Source organism: Ambystoma mexicanum, chromosome 2p (genome assembly GCF_040938575.1).
Source record: "Ambystoma mexicanum isolate Mex_15411 chromosome 2p, UKY_AmexF1_1, whole genome shotgun sequence".
In the NCBI taxonomy this organism is placed as follows: domain Eukaryota; kingdom Metazoa; phylum Chordata; class Amphibia; order Caudata; family Ambystomatidae; genus Ambystoma; species Ambystoma mexicanum.
The window spans coordinates 1,015,016,070-1,015,031,526 of record NC_090923.1 but is presented as its reverse complement, the minus strand read 5'-3'; the positions used below and the strand labels follow the sequence as shown (position 1 = coordinate 1,015,031,526).

The 15,457-nt window shown below is 46.7% G+C and overlaps 1 protein-coding gene across 3 annotated transcripts in view; it reads right to left on the bottom strand.

The window, feature by feature from the left end:
- The window catches only part of NUDT22 (nudix hydrolase 22), a 122,672-nt gene that overhangs the window by 18,769 nt on the left and 88,446 nt on the right, over positions 1 to 15,457 (bottom strand). For 2 of the 3 annotated variants that reach the window (XM_069644860.1, XM_069644859.1), the window contains exons 2-4: positions 6,279 to 6,792; positions 5,777 to 5,884; positions 483 to 580 (exon numbers count right to left, since the gene is read on the bottom strand). In XM_069644860.1, the coding sequence (XP_069500961.1) occupies positions 483 to 580; positions 5,777 to 5,884; positions 6,279 to 6,746 (674 nt within the window). In that variant the 5' untranslated portion in view covers positions 6,747 to 6,792. Of the gene's footprint in view, positions 1 to 482; positions 581 to 5,776; positions 5,885 to 6,278; positions 6,793 to 9,287; positions 9,372 to 15,457 lie in introns of all 3 variants that reach the window. The other variant, XM_069644861.1, reaches the window with a different exon arrangement.

Below are 15,457 nucleotides of genomic sequence, written 5' to 3'. Positions count from 1 at the left end.
AAGCCTTCCTCCTCCCCGGCCTTCTAATCAAGACTCTGCTCCATAGAGGTCCCACATGCGCTAGGCTCTATTAACGGTTTGCTCTCCCAACCATCAGACCACAATAACTACAACAACCAATTAACCCCATCAATTGCTGTATCTACCGAGCTCTATACATTTTAGATTCCCACCACTTCCAACCTCAAAACTAAGACTCCCTACTAATCACATACTAACACAAATGCTGGATATGAGGAGGCTCCTAAACCTTTCCCACCTAGCTAGTCTCCCATGACTCGATGTGAACCATATCAAGAAGAAAAGCATACAGCACGCTTCCTGAACCTTCACTTTCCATCTTTTCTCCATAACAAGGCACACCGAGAACCACCTTCCTGGCAAAGACTCACCACCAACCACCTTTGAAAACTACAAGTGAATGCCTCTAGAGGGTAACCAGAATGGCTCAGGCTCAAGTTATGCAAGAATGCAGACATTACCGAACATAGAACTCAGCGCTGGCCCGTCCTGCGCTGGTGGTGTTGCGGGCGATGCCAAGGAGGACCGGTTGACTCAGCACCTGCAGCGGGAGATTCACCTGAAAGAAAGAGGTCAGAATCAGCAGCAGGCAAGGCTAAAAGGGGGGACAGATGGGGTTGGCACTGCAATCTCGTCACCCATACAAAGACCCGTTCTAGAGGGCAGTCAAAAGGTTTTAAAAGGAGCTGGGCTTGTGACATCAGAACTAGCAACTACTATGATGTGGTGGACCTTGACTGCTTGCCAAATGTTTGGAGACAGATTCCAATGATCGAACAAAGATATTTATGAATCAGTAGTAATACTAATAAAAAAATAAAAAAAATGAAAAAGCAAGGAAGGGTGGAAGCTTTACTTGCTTAAAAGGCAGCATATTTGTGTCCTGCAGAAAAACCAAAGTTCTAAAATTTGGATCGGCCATCCACAAACTGGGTCAATCAAGGCTTTCAAAGGATCAAGGAAGGCTGTCCATGAGAGTGTGAGCCAATCATCAGCAGGCATGGATAAAGGGGATGTACCCTCATCTGCCAGACATTGCAAAACTCTGCCTCATATGCATGTGTGCACTAGTAGACCAAACCTACGTGCTGAAATCAACTGAGCTGGTAACGAGGATAAAAATGTGCATGAAAACAGTCAGAATAGTTCATTAATGAATGAGTAGGGTGACTTAATAGAAGGTTGTGCAAGAGGTATGTGAAGTAAGCAGAAAAAGGGACACACGCGCCTGTACCATAAACAGGACGTGTGCGGCTTCATAGATGAACAGTCAAATGCCCAAACTTTATCAATCTAGTCAATTAGACACTGTAGCACTGCTGAGCAGATGCACTGTTGGGGCGACAAGCTGTAAGGTCGGAGGACTGAATGAAATCAACAAGGCAGTCTCAATAGATTGCTTTTTTCAGCTGCAACACAAACTGTTCAGTCTTCCAGCACACCTCAGTGAGGACCCGTCCAGAGTTCAGTTGGGAGTTAAGGGCCACATCCATGACTTCCTTAGCCTGCGAAGAGGATTCAAAAAGAACCCTTTCTCAGCCAGAGCTCTTGCTATCTCACGTTTGCTGTGAACAAGAGATAATCTGGTCTACCAGGAAATCATGAGATTTCTCAGCAGTCCAATGGATCCAAAAGGCTGATCAGATTGAAGAGAAGTCAGTCATATGTTTGGATAACTAGTCAATGGTTTGTGGCAAGGGACAGGGCAACATCTAAAGGCATCTCCTCGCCTAAAGCTGGACACTCAGAATCATAAGACCCACCTTAACCTTTGAGATCATTGTACTGAAAAAGGCAGAGCGGAGATGATCGCCGTGGTGAGCAGAGCTGTGCGCTTCCACAAATGCATCACTCTGTTGCGGCTTTAGCATCACACAGGTAGCATACAGCCCAACAGTTTCCAGAAGGGTTTGTGCAACAGTGAATAGAAATACCAGCAGAAAAGGTTACATTTTATTTCATTAATTGGATCTTGAAGGAGAGTAGACCGAGGCAGATACACATCATCTGTCCACCTGGGTGAGTTAAAGAAAGAAATGCAAGGTTTACGTCACTCGAATCTAGATTTTTGGTGAACTGTCTTTATTTCAGAGGGCAATCCGAACCATAAAACCACATACTGCACAGAATTCAAGTATAGAGCAAAGGCCCCAACTGTTTAGGAGTAGTGCATGTGCCACTGCGATGGCTGCTTGCCTGGGACGGGTCAAACTTTGAATTTTGCCTACGAGCTCTGTGTTGTCCTGCGATGGGGTGAAGCCCTTTTTTTGACTGTGTTGGTGTCAAACCCTGTATTTGGACTGATTTGGTCAAACGCTGTATTTTGTCTATAAACTCTGGATCTGCAGAAGACCTGCACTAGACAGTTCCAATGTACAGTTTATATGTGCAGATGGCAAGTCAATAGGGGTGAGGGGCCCAGCGTAGGGAGGGTAACCTACCAGAGAGAGACAGAAAACTACCAACATCCCACTTGTAAGAGCTGGCATGAACTCTTGTTTTTTTAAATTTGGGGTGGGCTTTAGTGAATTTTGACAGTACTTAATCCATGGCTGACAGACATACACCAGCGATGCAGAATTATAAGCAATCCTAAACTACAAGAAAGGGTAAAGACTAGGCTGCAGGCAAGCCAGTACCACAGTGCTGGAAGGCAAATGTATGTATAAAAGACCTAACAACCAACCAATATGACAAGGCAAGCCGCACAAAAGGTAGCACAAGAATGTGAGGCCCTATCAGAATGGACAGAGCAGGGACCAACCAGCAGTCATGTGATGTCAGCGATGAACAGAGGAAAGGCTGGGAGAAATCTCCAGTGAAGCACAGGTGGCAGGAATCCCCCCCATGGTAAACAGTAAAAAAGAACAGGCGGGGGGCAGTCTTGGTAGAGCACGAAGGTGAAACTCTCAGAGGGGAAGCAGACCTGAAAGCAACATCACTGGCAGCCAGTACCAACTGCCAAGGAAGAACGAACAAGAGGCGAGTCCTTCTACTACAGGATAAAGATATCCAAAAGTGGATCAGTAGAATGGGATGACACTGAATTAGATTTTAGTACATATCAAATTTTATTCGGTAACCTTATCACCAGAAAAGTTCATCTTAATTTCATAAAAGTCAATAAAAAAAACTTAATACATATCATCATTCACAACCACATACCGGACTCATTCAGCATTCAAATATAAGAAACAACCAAATATTTGGTACATCACAAAACATTCGGAATATTATTCCGCAAAGTCTCCTTCAATTATTACAAAAGACAGTGACCCAGCCCCTGATATCAGGTGTTGTTCTAAATCTACTGCCACAATTTGGCCAGATATCTTCTCACAACAAAAACGTGGACACGCGTTTCAGTCAGAGACCTTCTTCAGGACGTAGGGCTTGGAGGGGGTCCTCCGCCCTATTTTCAGCGGATATGGGCCCGTATTACATCCCCTGATTCCAACTTCAGGGAAGTTGAACTGGACAGCGGAAATAAATCCTCCACTTGCAACAGTATGTACAAGCACCGATGGTGCAGATTGGAGATCCTCTGAAAAAGGCGATTCACCCAAGCTCTCGGACCTGCATAGTCAGAACCAAGTCTTTCTACTGGCACTTAATCAATCAGCCAGCCCCGAGGCTGATTGTCGACGCTGAGATGACTTCTGTTGTGCATTTCCCTGAACGAAGGAGGCTGCAGTCTCCGAGACGAGCCTCGGGGCTGGCTGATTGATTAAGTGCCAGTAGGAAGACTTGGTTCTGACTATGCGGGTGCGAGAGCTTGGGTGAATCGCCTTTTTCAGAGGATCTCCAATCAGGACGTAGGGCTTGGAGGGGGTTCACCCAAGCTCTCAAACCCACATAGTCAGAACCCGCATAGTCAGACAACACATCCATAGATGTGTTGCCGGCGCTGAGACAGAGTACACGGCTTCTGTTGTGCATTTCCCCGAACGAAGGAGGCTGCAGTCTCAGAGACGAGCCTCGGGGCTGGCTGATTGATTAAGTGCCAGTAGGAAGACTTGGTTCTGACTATGCGGGTCCGAGAGCTTGGGTGAATCGCCTTTTTCAGAGTATCTCCAATCTGCACCATTGGTGCTTGTACAGCATATATACTTTTGCAAGTGGAGGATTTATTTCCGCTGTCCCGTTCAACTTCCCTGAAGTTGGAATCAGGGGATGTAATACGGGCCCATATACGCTGAGAATAGGGCGGAGGACCCCCTCCAAGCCCTACGTCCTGAAGAAGGTCTCTGACCGAAACACGTGTCGACGTTTTTGTTGTGAGAAGATATCTGGCCAAATTGTGGCAGTAGATATAGAACGACACCTGATATCAGGGACTGGGTCACTGTCTTTTGTAATAATTGAAGGAGACTTTGCGGAATAATATTCCAAATGTTTTGTGATGTACCAAATATTTGGTTGTTTTTTATATTTGAATGCTAACTGAGTCTGGTATGTGGTTGTGAATGATGATATGTATTAAGTGTTTTTTATTGACTTTTATGATATTAAGATGAACTTTTCTGGTGATAAGGTTACCGAATAAAATTTGATATGTACTAAAATCTAATTCAGTGTCATACCATTCTACTGATCCACTTTTGGATATCTTTATACTTTACCTGAAGGATTAGGGACTTGAGCGCAGGTCTGCCCCTTTATTTTCCCTCTTCTACTACAGGAGACACAACCAGAAATCGCAAGAAAAGGTGTTTTGGGGAGGGCAGAATGGGGGGTTGGGGGAGACAGATCCCCTATACACAGTAATCCAATAACTAGTTTCCTGTACCGATGTAAAAGAGAAACCTGTGACAAGCTAAAATTAAATGCAGAAAAAGGTCACACCAGGTCTAACCCAGGAAACCCAAATATAACACCCGTTAGGGTGCCACTCAGGGAACACCTTAGGATGGGCTAGTGGATGTGTTGCTTAGATCTGCAAGATCACACACCCTGAATACCAGCAAGCAAAGTAACATGAAAAAGCCGGGGAAACGGTAAAGGTTGTGGCAGTTCTTCAGTGTCTAGCCCAGCAGGAGACATAGCCAGAGACTTTTTGTAAGAGATGTTCCAAGGGCCGTCAGTAACCCTTAGCAAGCACTTAGCAAAGTGAACCAGACCCACCACACAGTCCTCCGACATCCCCCAATATTTTGGTTTTGCTGCTCAACGAGGGTTGCGGTGTATGTGTGATGATGTAAGGGTTGTGACGGCTGTAGAAGAAAATGTAACCTCTTGCTTATTATAAAATCCCCTAAGTGGCTGGCTTTTATGCCAGTCTATGCAAAATGGACGAGCATACTCGTCCTTGGCACTTAAGGGGTGTAGAACTTTGTTCCAGCAACATTGATGAGGATTACCAGATACACAGTCCTCACAAAAGTCCACCAACCTGCTCCACACGGACCAGTTAAACTGGCCCTTTTGGCATTTACCTATAGAGCAGTCCACTCCCTGACCCAACAGCACCCAGTTATTTTTGGCCGCTCCTTAGGTTTTGTTGCCAAGTCTTATTTGCTAGATCTTTACCTTTTTAAGTGCCAAGGACGAGTATGCTCGTCATTTTTGCATAGACTTGCATAATACCCTGGCACTTAAGGGGTTGAATCTCTTTCCACAAATGTTCACAAGATGACAGCCAGGTTCATCACAAAGTGATCAATTAAACATTTGTGAATGGTGTCACTTTTGGTACCCATGTTGATGTGTGTCCTAGTCAGACTCTGGTGTCTCATCCTCCCCCTTTCACACTCACCTCATCCCGGATCTCGCCCAGCACGGAGGAAAAGAGCTCCTGCACCACCAGCTCCTCCGAAAGGTCTTCAAGGCGGATCGATTCTTCTGGGACACCTGCCACGACTGCCTGAAAGAGGAACGGCAAGGTTAGAAGAATACGCAGTATGTTTCCTGGACAGTGGTGGGAAATACATGGACATGCAAGTCAGGGGATGTCCAACATGCCCTCTACACAACACCTCCAACATCTCTCACCACCCACCAAGAACCTGGACCCTGATCTGTACACTTGTAAATACACATGACTTAATTAAACACTGTCCCTGTGGCTCCTTAAACTATCAACCAAAGGTCCTACTATTACTTTAGTGATATTCAGAAATCATATTTAACGTTCTTAGGAAGATCTTACATTTGTTTTACACATACTGTCAAACGGATGATGTATATCATGTGTATTAGCTATGCCACAAGAAAAGAAAAGCTACCTAGGATAACGTCAAAAATCCCTCAATGCTTACCTTGGGTTCGGGGTGCCCACCCGGGATGTCAATCAAGCCTGGCGCCTCACCGACCTCCTGACTCCGCCGCAGGAACACAAAATGGTCATCACTGGTGTGGACTAAAGCGCCTACACCCAGAGGTTCTGCCAGATAGGCCTGACTTTCCCCAAAGTCTGCCAGGCCGCGCCTCTGTAGTTCGCCAGCTTGGCCGTGCCAGTTGGTGCCAATGAAGTCCCGGTAGCAGGTGAGACCTAGCCGGAAAGTCAGAACGCCCTGCTCCAGCACCACCGAGTGGACACGAAACTTGGCGCCGTTGAAGAGCCAGGGCTTCTCCCGTCTGCACGCCGCCCAGACAGCAGCGATCTGCGGCTCGTGCTCAGGCAGCAGGCGGCGGTTGTACTTGGGGGAGATCTCGGCCCGCACCTGGTCCTCAGTCAGCCCCTCTGGGAAGGGGCACTGGAACATAATGGAGATGTCGGGGTCCATCTGGTCACTGCTTCACAAGCTTGCCAGCTTTTGGAAAAGAAAGCCTCTGTTGGATTGCAAAATAACACAGATACTGGTAACAGTTTTCTGTTAAGGTTTAAAACTGGATCATCAGGCTCATTAAGACATGGACCTAGGCTACTTATATACTTTATATGAGCGTTGGTCAAAGGAGACAATTAGATTGTATCCCTAGTCTACTTCATTTGCATTTGTCCGCATTTTTATGCGGACTCATTGCTGATCTATGTTTAGTAGTTCTCAAAAACAAGCATCAGTAAAGTAATTAACTTATTGACAAGTACACAATGAAATGTATTCCTTGCCTTTTTCTTTTTTTTCCCTGTTTCTTTACCTTTAGGCATTTTGCATTGTTCACTATACACCGGGGAATACACATGTAGGTTTTTCAATTAGGCATTTGCTATAGCCATCTTTGCAACAGGCCATATTGATTGGCTTATGCCTGTGATTGACTTCTATTTTTTCGTTTCTTTGTTTATTTTGTCTCATTTATTAAATTAAATGTAAATTCATTGAAAAATGAAATAAAAGTTTCGCGTTTTTAAAACATTTTGCTTCTCTGAAAATGAATGGATTTATGTGGAAATGCGGTTTTACAAATAGGAACGCAGTCACGCTTTAACTATTTTGACCATTAGGCAGCTGGGGAGCAGGTGTAAGTGGATCTAGGTCACCTGGCCTAAGCCCCACCCACCTGGTGCCTTCCTGCTTGCCGCTCTTTTCCCTACTTAAGGATCCCTCCAGCCTCTTTTCCTTTGCAGCTGGGGAGCAGGTGTAAGTGGATCTAGGTCACCTGGCCTAAGCACCACCCACCTTCTAAGCCCTGCCTCTTCCTTCCTGCTCTTAACTCTTGGATCAAGGGCGTCCAAAGTGAAGGGCAGTCAAAGAAAACAGCAATTCCTAATTAGACCTGTTCGGACCAGGAGGATCCAGGGTCCGACCCCCTGCTAAAACAGCAGGTAAGCATGCACCAACATGTGTTTACACCCTCTGTCCCCACAGGCCATCCCCACCCTCTCTGGTCCCCCCCGTGTTGTTCCCTTGTGCCCCCCCCCTTCCTGCACACAGGAGTCTGTCCTGATACATTCTGGTTTCACTATCACCGTCTTGTGGCCAATGCTAGATTTTACTTTTATGGACTTCATTGATTCACGGTGCGTCACCCTTTTTCCTATCTCCTCCCCTCCTCCCCTTACTTTCTTCTATGCACTTACTCTATCAGAATTGTCCCTGGACCTAGTATGATAGCATCCTCATCTGTCGCTCCCCCATCCCCTTACTGTTCCCCCCCTCCCTCCACCACTATCTGAAACGTTGTCAGGCCTAGTACGATTGTCGCTTGTTTTGTTCCTCTCCTCCCTTTCTGCACCCCTCTCCCTCACCTTTTGTTTTCCTACGGCTCTACCAGAAATGTCGTCAGGCCTTGTATGGTAGTCACCTGTCTGTTTCCATTTCCTTCCCACTCTCCCCCTCCCAGCAGGCCGAGTAGGATAGTTAATTTCACATCCTTACTGTTCATGGCCTGTAAGAATGTTGCTGTATTTCCCTTGTTCCCTCCCTTGCCTTGAAGCGCTTTGAAACACATTGTGTATAGGCGCTATATAAATAAACTATCAGATCAGATCGCAAGTGATGGATCTTCCCCCGTCTTCATGCCAGCGACACCATTTGTAGTCTAGTCCTATCGGGAGGCAGTGGCAGGAGACCATGAGAGAATCGGGGAGGGGAGGTAAACTCGCTAAGCAACCCCATAATTAAGGTTACAAGACACTTTTCAGAGGTAAAAAAAAATAAACGTTTGATCTCGTTCATTAAAGCTCACCAAATATGACCGAAAAAGCACAAAAAAAAGCCAAGAGAGAGATATCGCCCTCCCCCCAGCACCTCTTCACAATTCTGACATGCACATAAAACACAGAAAATGCATAGGTGCGGAAACGAACGCGAGCACGCATGCCTGAACAGTGATACATGCCACAGCATTACGGGCATCACACTGGTCATGACATGATGCCACACAACGAGACAGGCATGCAAATAACGGTGGAGGGCACACTGGAGGTCATGTTATATCGAATGCACTATTGCACTGGTGGGGACCGTGCACATCTGCACTTCAGCGCAAAGGGCGGCTAAACAAGGGGGGGGGGTGAAGTTGTGTTTGTCCCTTCCTTTTACACTTCTGAATACAAATGAGCGTAGACGCCGGTTGCAATAAACGCTCGCGGCAGGCGCTTATAATTGATCCTAGTGGTATCCGCCTGCTTCTGAACAGATGGAATAAACATGCGGATACCATTGTAATACTGCCAGCATGATGCTCTCATGATGGCGGTAAACCTCGTGTATTTGCCAGGCGCAGCAGGGAAGGGGCGGGCATGGAAAGTCTTCCCACTCTGCCTGGCAAATCATGTAACAAAAACATATATTTTTTCAAGGGATCAGACATGTACACAGCACCTAGTAAGGGAAGCATAAGATTCCTGCGCTCACACACCAACAAGTCTTAAAACATACGTGCTGACAGTTCGCACCCTCTCCAGGGAACACATGACGGAAGCATCCGCACACGGCCACCACAGGCACGTGACAGAGAAGGACCTGAAAAAAGCATTTTTTTTAAATTAAATATTAGTTAAGGTTATTACTTGATGCCTATAAAATGGAAATGCCAACTGTAAGGTTGTTGTGACCAACATCCAAATGAACGACTTCCCTAACACAAGCAAGCGCTATCAGACCACAAATCAAACCTTAATTCCAATTAGAACACCCTAGTGGCTGTTTCACAATCCTGATTGGTCAATCTGCGGGCTATACCAACTGGTATAGCCCGCAACGTGAATACAGCCTGCAGGTAGTGTTTTGATTACTTACATGTTGCAGCTGCCGGCGCCCAAGTAAGCCTAGAAAATTGATGTTGGTTTAATGTCGGAACGGAAAGAGTTAACTTTCCCTGGCCGAATTACACGTCGCAAGACCAACGTGTGCAGCTGAGCCCTGCCCACTGCAGTCAAGGCGGAATCAACGCTTTCTGGTTTCCCTTGGCCAGGAAAGCATTTAAACAAGTATTAAATGGGCGAGAAGGAAAAGCGGCATGTTTATTTCAAATGAAACGTGGCATGTATGATTACACACTAAGTAAATATACATGCAGGGTTTGCTTGGGAATGTTTAGTTAGTGTGTTGAAGTGTGCAGGAATTGGAAGTGTAAGTTTGTGTTCGGAGAGCGGGGGAATTTACCTTAAGTTAAAGACTGGGCAGGCAGCACCACACCTGATTTCTATTGAATAGCATACCCTCTCCAACCAATCGCCTGCCACCACCCTATAAAAAAACATATATTTAATTGAAGTACAAACAAATAGCAAAATGGTAAATAAATGTGTGCAACATTTATTTACCATTTTGCTATTTTTTGCACTTCAATTGAACATGTCATTTATTCTACTTTAATTAAACACCAAAGGTGTTCGAATAGCTTTATAGACCTGCAGCGAGGGCTGTACGGGGCGTTATGGTCCCTCATACTTCGTTAAAGGCCCTCGAAATTAACTTGGCCTTCAGGACCCATAACGCCTGGTACGGCTTTCGCTGCAGGTCTATAAAGCTATATTACACCACTATATTCACAACACTCCGCTTAAGTGTCACGGTTCGAAATGGAGGGGAGCAGGGAGCCATTTAGCTCCAGCTTGTAGCCTAGAAGAGCCTAGTTAGCTTTACACCAACATCTACCAGGAGCTACGTTTGCCCCCACCCCCCAGGCAACTGATGCTGAACACGCACACCTGTGTGAAAGTCTGTGCTTTTGGGGCAATCTATACATAAATATTAGGACACATCCATAAGACATTTAAAGCTCAAAGGGTAATATATAATTGACAAAATGGCAAGTCTGCATGTTAGGTGTACCTTAGATTTGGGCAACACCGTGTACTAACTCCTCGTCCCTCAGTGATAACTCCTGGTCACTGGTTACTGTAGGAGCTGCGTTTAGCGCCTGTTTATCCAATCTTAATTTCGAACCTTGAATGTTATGTAGCTTCCATAAAAACTAAAGTTGAAGCAACTGCTCTGAACTTGTGCTTTGGGATTTACATTATTGATATTAGGAAATAGTTGATATGGGCTGAAGGTTTTCTGTAGCCTTATCTGTAACATTTCCAACGTTTGTATTCTTCGATATGTACTATTGTTTTTAATTGAAAAGAAATTACACACCACACATATACCAAACCCACACATATACATGCCAACATTCCCACGTGCCTGGGAGGGAGATATTCTACAGAGAAATTGGGAGACAACAATTTCCCCACAGGAATGCATTGGGGAAATAATTATTTTAGGCGGGAGGTGAAAAATAGCAGTATTTTTCACTAAAAAATCGGCAGTCTCCCGCGTAAATCGGGAGGGTTGGCATGTATGGATAGCTATACGTTTTGAACGGCAGGGCAATAGAACTACTTATTTACCATCAAATACGTTTCAACTACACATTAAATATTGTTCACCGGCTTTAATCAGGCTGTTTTGAAAATCTGTTGCGGTTTGTTCAACCTAAAACAATGCAGGTTGAACAAACCATAACAGGTTTTCAAAACCGTTTGATTACAGCCTCCGCGACACAGCGACCAGATACTCAGCTGCTGCCTTCATAGGCTAGTTACTGCTTCCTAATATAAGTAAGTCACAGTGGCGTGCCCAGGTATTGCCACTAAATGCCAGGTGCTGCCATGATACATGGAGCACAGACATCAGCTCGACAGGTGCAGGCTCATGTGAGCAGGTTGTTATTAAACATCATCCTCTGCCCAGATAAGCCTTCATAGTCCAAGCACCGACATGCTATGGACCAGACCCAGCCATGATAGGCTGTGGCACCGGACACTGCATACAAGGTGAAGCCTCATAAGCTCAAATACACATACGAATCAGACACAGTCATGGGCGTAATTCTAGGGTGTGCCGGGGTGATTCCCTCCCACCCCAACATGTGTGGCACACCATTTTGTCCCACTCCTTTGGCAGGGGCCCCTTTCATTTAGATGTCATGTCCCCTCCCGCCGCCCCCAACATTTTCAGCAAAGTTGCTTCACTGTACAGACTCATGTACTCAGTGCACACGCCCAGGGACAGGCGTGCACCCAAGAGCCAGGAAGTTCAGTACTGCGATGACGGGTGACTGGTAAACAGAATGTTTTTAAAAAAATGTGTAAAAAACACTTATAACAAAGAACCCGTGTCTAGGCAACGCAGACTTAAGTTCTCTCACTGGGAAAAAAAAGTGAAGTACTTTTCACCTGTAATGAGACACCGACCAATGGAATATCCTACTGTCTAAACAGGCATCGCACTAGCTGCAGCTCGCATACCACACGCGCGTTATACACAGTATGGGACTTCTATCGACACAAAAACCCTCTGTGATTGGTCCGTTAGTGCCCACGTGCCATGACCGTCCATGCTGTGTTCCCTTGCATGCACCACATCACTTCCAATAGAAAGTGTATAGCGGACCAATAAAGAGGTAACCAAGGCGACCGCGATGCGGGGAAACACTGCCACCACTCAGTTCTCACCCCAGTAATGCATTTATTTATTCATTGGGTTTTCAGAAGGCACAGTATCACTGGGTTTCAGAAGGCACAGTATCACTGCTCAACTCCCCGTATGCCTCTGCTGAACGACTGGAGGCCTTGAGAAAAATCCATCCATATACTCCATGTGTAAAAAATTGGAACGCAGACTATTTGGGGAGGAGGGGAAAGATTAGTGAGTGTTGGAACATAGGTTTAAAGCAGTAATGGATCTCGTATCCAGCATATTTAAAAACAAAACATTGCAGCAGGTACATTAGCCCCTTGAGCCATCTTCCTGGAATGCTCATTTTTTACCTGCAGGGTGTAAGCTTAGCCTTCAACTGCTACTCTGACATATCTCACACAAACTACCACCATCGTCCATTGCCACTTTCCATGGCCACTTCTAAAGTCCGCGCTGCCTGTCTTGGCAGTATTCACAGATTCAGATTGCAGGATCCAGGAGAGCTAGTAGTAATGCCACTAGCCGGGCCCCACGGCTCACTCGGGGAAAAGTCGCGCCATGAAAAGATGGCCGCCGCCATCCCCAGTGCATCACCTTGCAGCATTCCTGCCCACTTCCACCGACGCTGTGATTGGTCGCCAGCTGGCATCAAGGGGGGGGGGAACCCGAGCCGGCACACGAAGCCGGCCACTTTCCAAGGCTCACTTCTAAGGCCCGCACTGCCTGTCTTGCCTTGCCTTTTCCGGCACTCCCGGCCACTCAGGCTGCCCCCTGGGCCCCCAATCTTGAACAACTCACTAACCTCGACCTGCAATCCAACTACAGCGCTGGAAGCATCATGAGACTTGAAGTTCCCACTGGTTTCTACAATGTTCTGCAAGGTGTGTTCTGCCTTTCCTGCTTAGACCATTGCTCTAGTGTTTTGTCCAGCCTACATCAGCCCCATGCAATCTCCATACACTGGAATACTGTCCGCAACCCCGCGCCAACCCACACAGGCCCTCTACAGTGTCTGGAGTGCCCCCCCCCTCCACTAAATTATGTGCCCTTCCCAAACCCACCCCCTTCCTACCCAAGCTCACATTCTCGCTTACACCACACGTATCAGGCTTCCTCCCTCCCTCCATCCCTCCCTCCCTCCCTTGCACCCACTGCAGGTCCCTCTCGTCCCTGCACTGGGGCACAACGACCATTTAAGCTTCATGATTGTACCACAAGAACGGATCACCTCTACTTGTCCTCAATCTCCCCATTGAAGGTAAATCCAGGCGTTCAAGGATCTCTGCCCCTCCCTCGAAAACTCCCCCCCAATGCCTACTGCAATCCTCCTTCCAATACCTAATCCTGGCCATCAACCAATCACGCTGCAACTGTTAATTGCGCTCTGTTAAATGTCTGCTCACTCGGAGCTCATGCCATCACTGTCCACAACCTCATCATCGACCATCACCTGGACACCATCCTTGCTACCATCGAATCTTGGCTTAATTGTGCTTCTGGTCCTCTGCTCTGCTTAGGCACCCCCCACCTACCTACTCCGTCTTCAGAGCAGACATCCCTGGTGCACCAGGAGGTGGCGTAACCCTCACCGCCAAATTGTCCCTCGACATCCGACATATCACAGCTCCCCCGCTTCCCGGCTACAAATTACTCCTCTTAAAACTCACCATCAACCCCTAAACCACCTACAATATGCTACTCCTGTACCAGCAACTCGCCCAGCCCTCCGGACTCAAGACATTCCTCTCCTAATCACTGCACTCATCAAGCCAACCACCAAATTCGTCATACTGGGCGACATCAATTTGGGCTTCGATGACCCTGTGGACACTAGAGCTGCTGCTCTCGCTCGCTCACTTGGAGAAATGAACTTTACTCAACTCGTTTCTACCTCTACCTATCCTTGATTGGATCCTTACAAACAACACCTCCATCAGCATCTCAGCCATCAGCCCGGTCCCCTGGACTGACCACTCCAAGAGTTTGAATGATCCCACTCCCACCCCTTAACTCACCCTACACCCCTCCCGCTCCTATACTGCTATGTAACACCTGCAAGCTCAAGCATGAGACACTTGGGCCCACTCTCCAGTCCTTACTCACTCCCCTCAACCCCCCCATTACCTATAGCAAGGACCCTCAAATCCTAGCCAACCTCCATCATCAAAGCCTCCACCACACTATGGACTTGCATGCCCCACCCAAAACAAAAATACCCAAGCCACTCAAGTCAGCCAATTTCTGGTTCACGGAAGAACTGGTCACCCTCCGTCGACATAAAAGCGCCCTGAAACACCTATAGAGGAAACATCCCACCTCTGCCAACTGTGAAAGTCTCTCTAATACCACCAAGATCTTCAAAAATACATTAATCACACCCAAAGCCAACTCCTATAATTCCAGAGCCTCCAATGCAAGCTCCAATGCAAAGCAACATTTCCATACTAAAGAGTTAGAAAACCCAGTTACCACCATCTCCTAGACTCAGGCTGACAAAGCTTGGTGATCCACCATCCAAACTGCCCTCGCCAACAAAATGGTCACAACATGTGTTAAAATCGCTGCGAAAAAAATGCAACTCGCTACCAAACTCCTGTCCCAGATGCTTGCATCCTGCTCCACCCAAACATCCCTTGCCCCCCACCCTTCAGCTTCTCCCAAGTCACTCAAACCAATGTGACGGATACTATTCAATCACTCAAACCTTCTATCTGCAACAGTGATACCTGTCCTGCTTGCATAGTCAAGCTTTGTGCCACTACTCTGAATCCAATTATTACAGAATTCATCAATGCCTCCTTCTTGACCAGCTCAGTCCCTACCAGCATCAAAGCTGCCTGGGTTACCCCTCTCCTCAAGAAACCATTGCTTGAACCTCCCCTCTAATTATCACCCCATCGCCACTGTCCTATTCCTGCTCAAAATACTGGACCGCATAGCTTACTTACAAGTCCTAATGTTATTAGAACATCACCACCAACTAGGGTCGAGACAATCTGGCTCCCACCACAAACACAGCACAGAAACAGCCATGTTTGACCTCAAAATCCAACTAGACAAAATCTGTGATTCAGGTAACATGGCCATTCTTCTGCTCAACCTCTCTGCAGCATTCGGCCTATGGGACCATGACACGC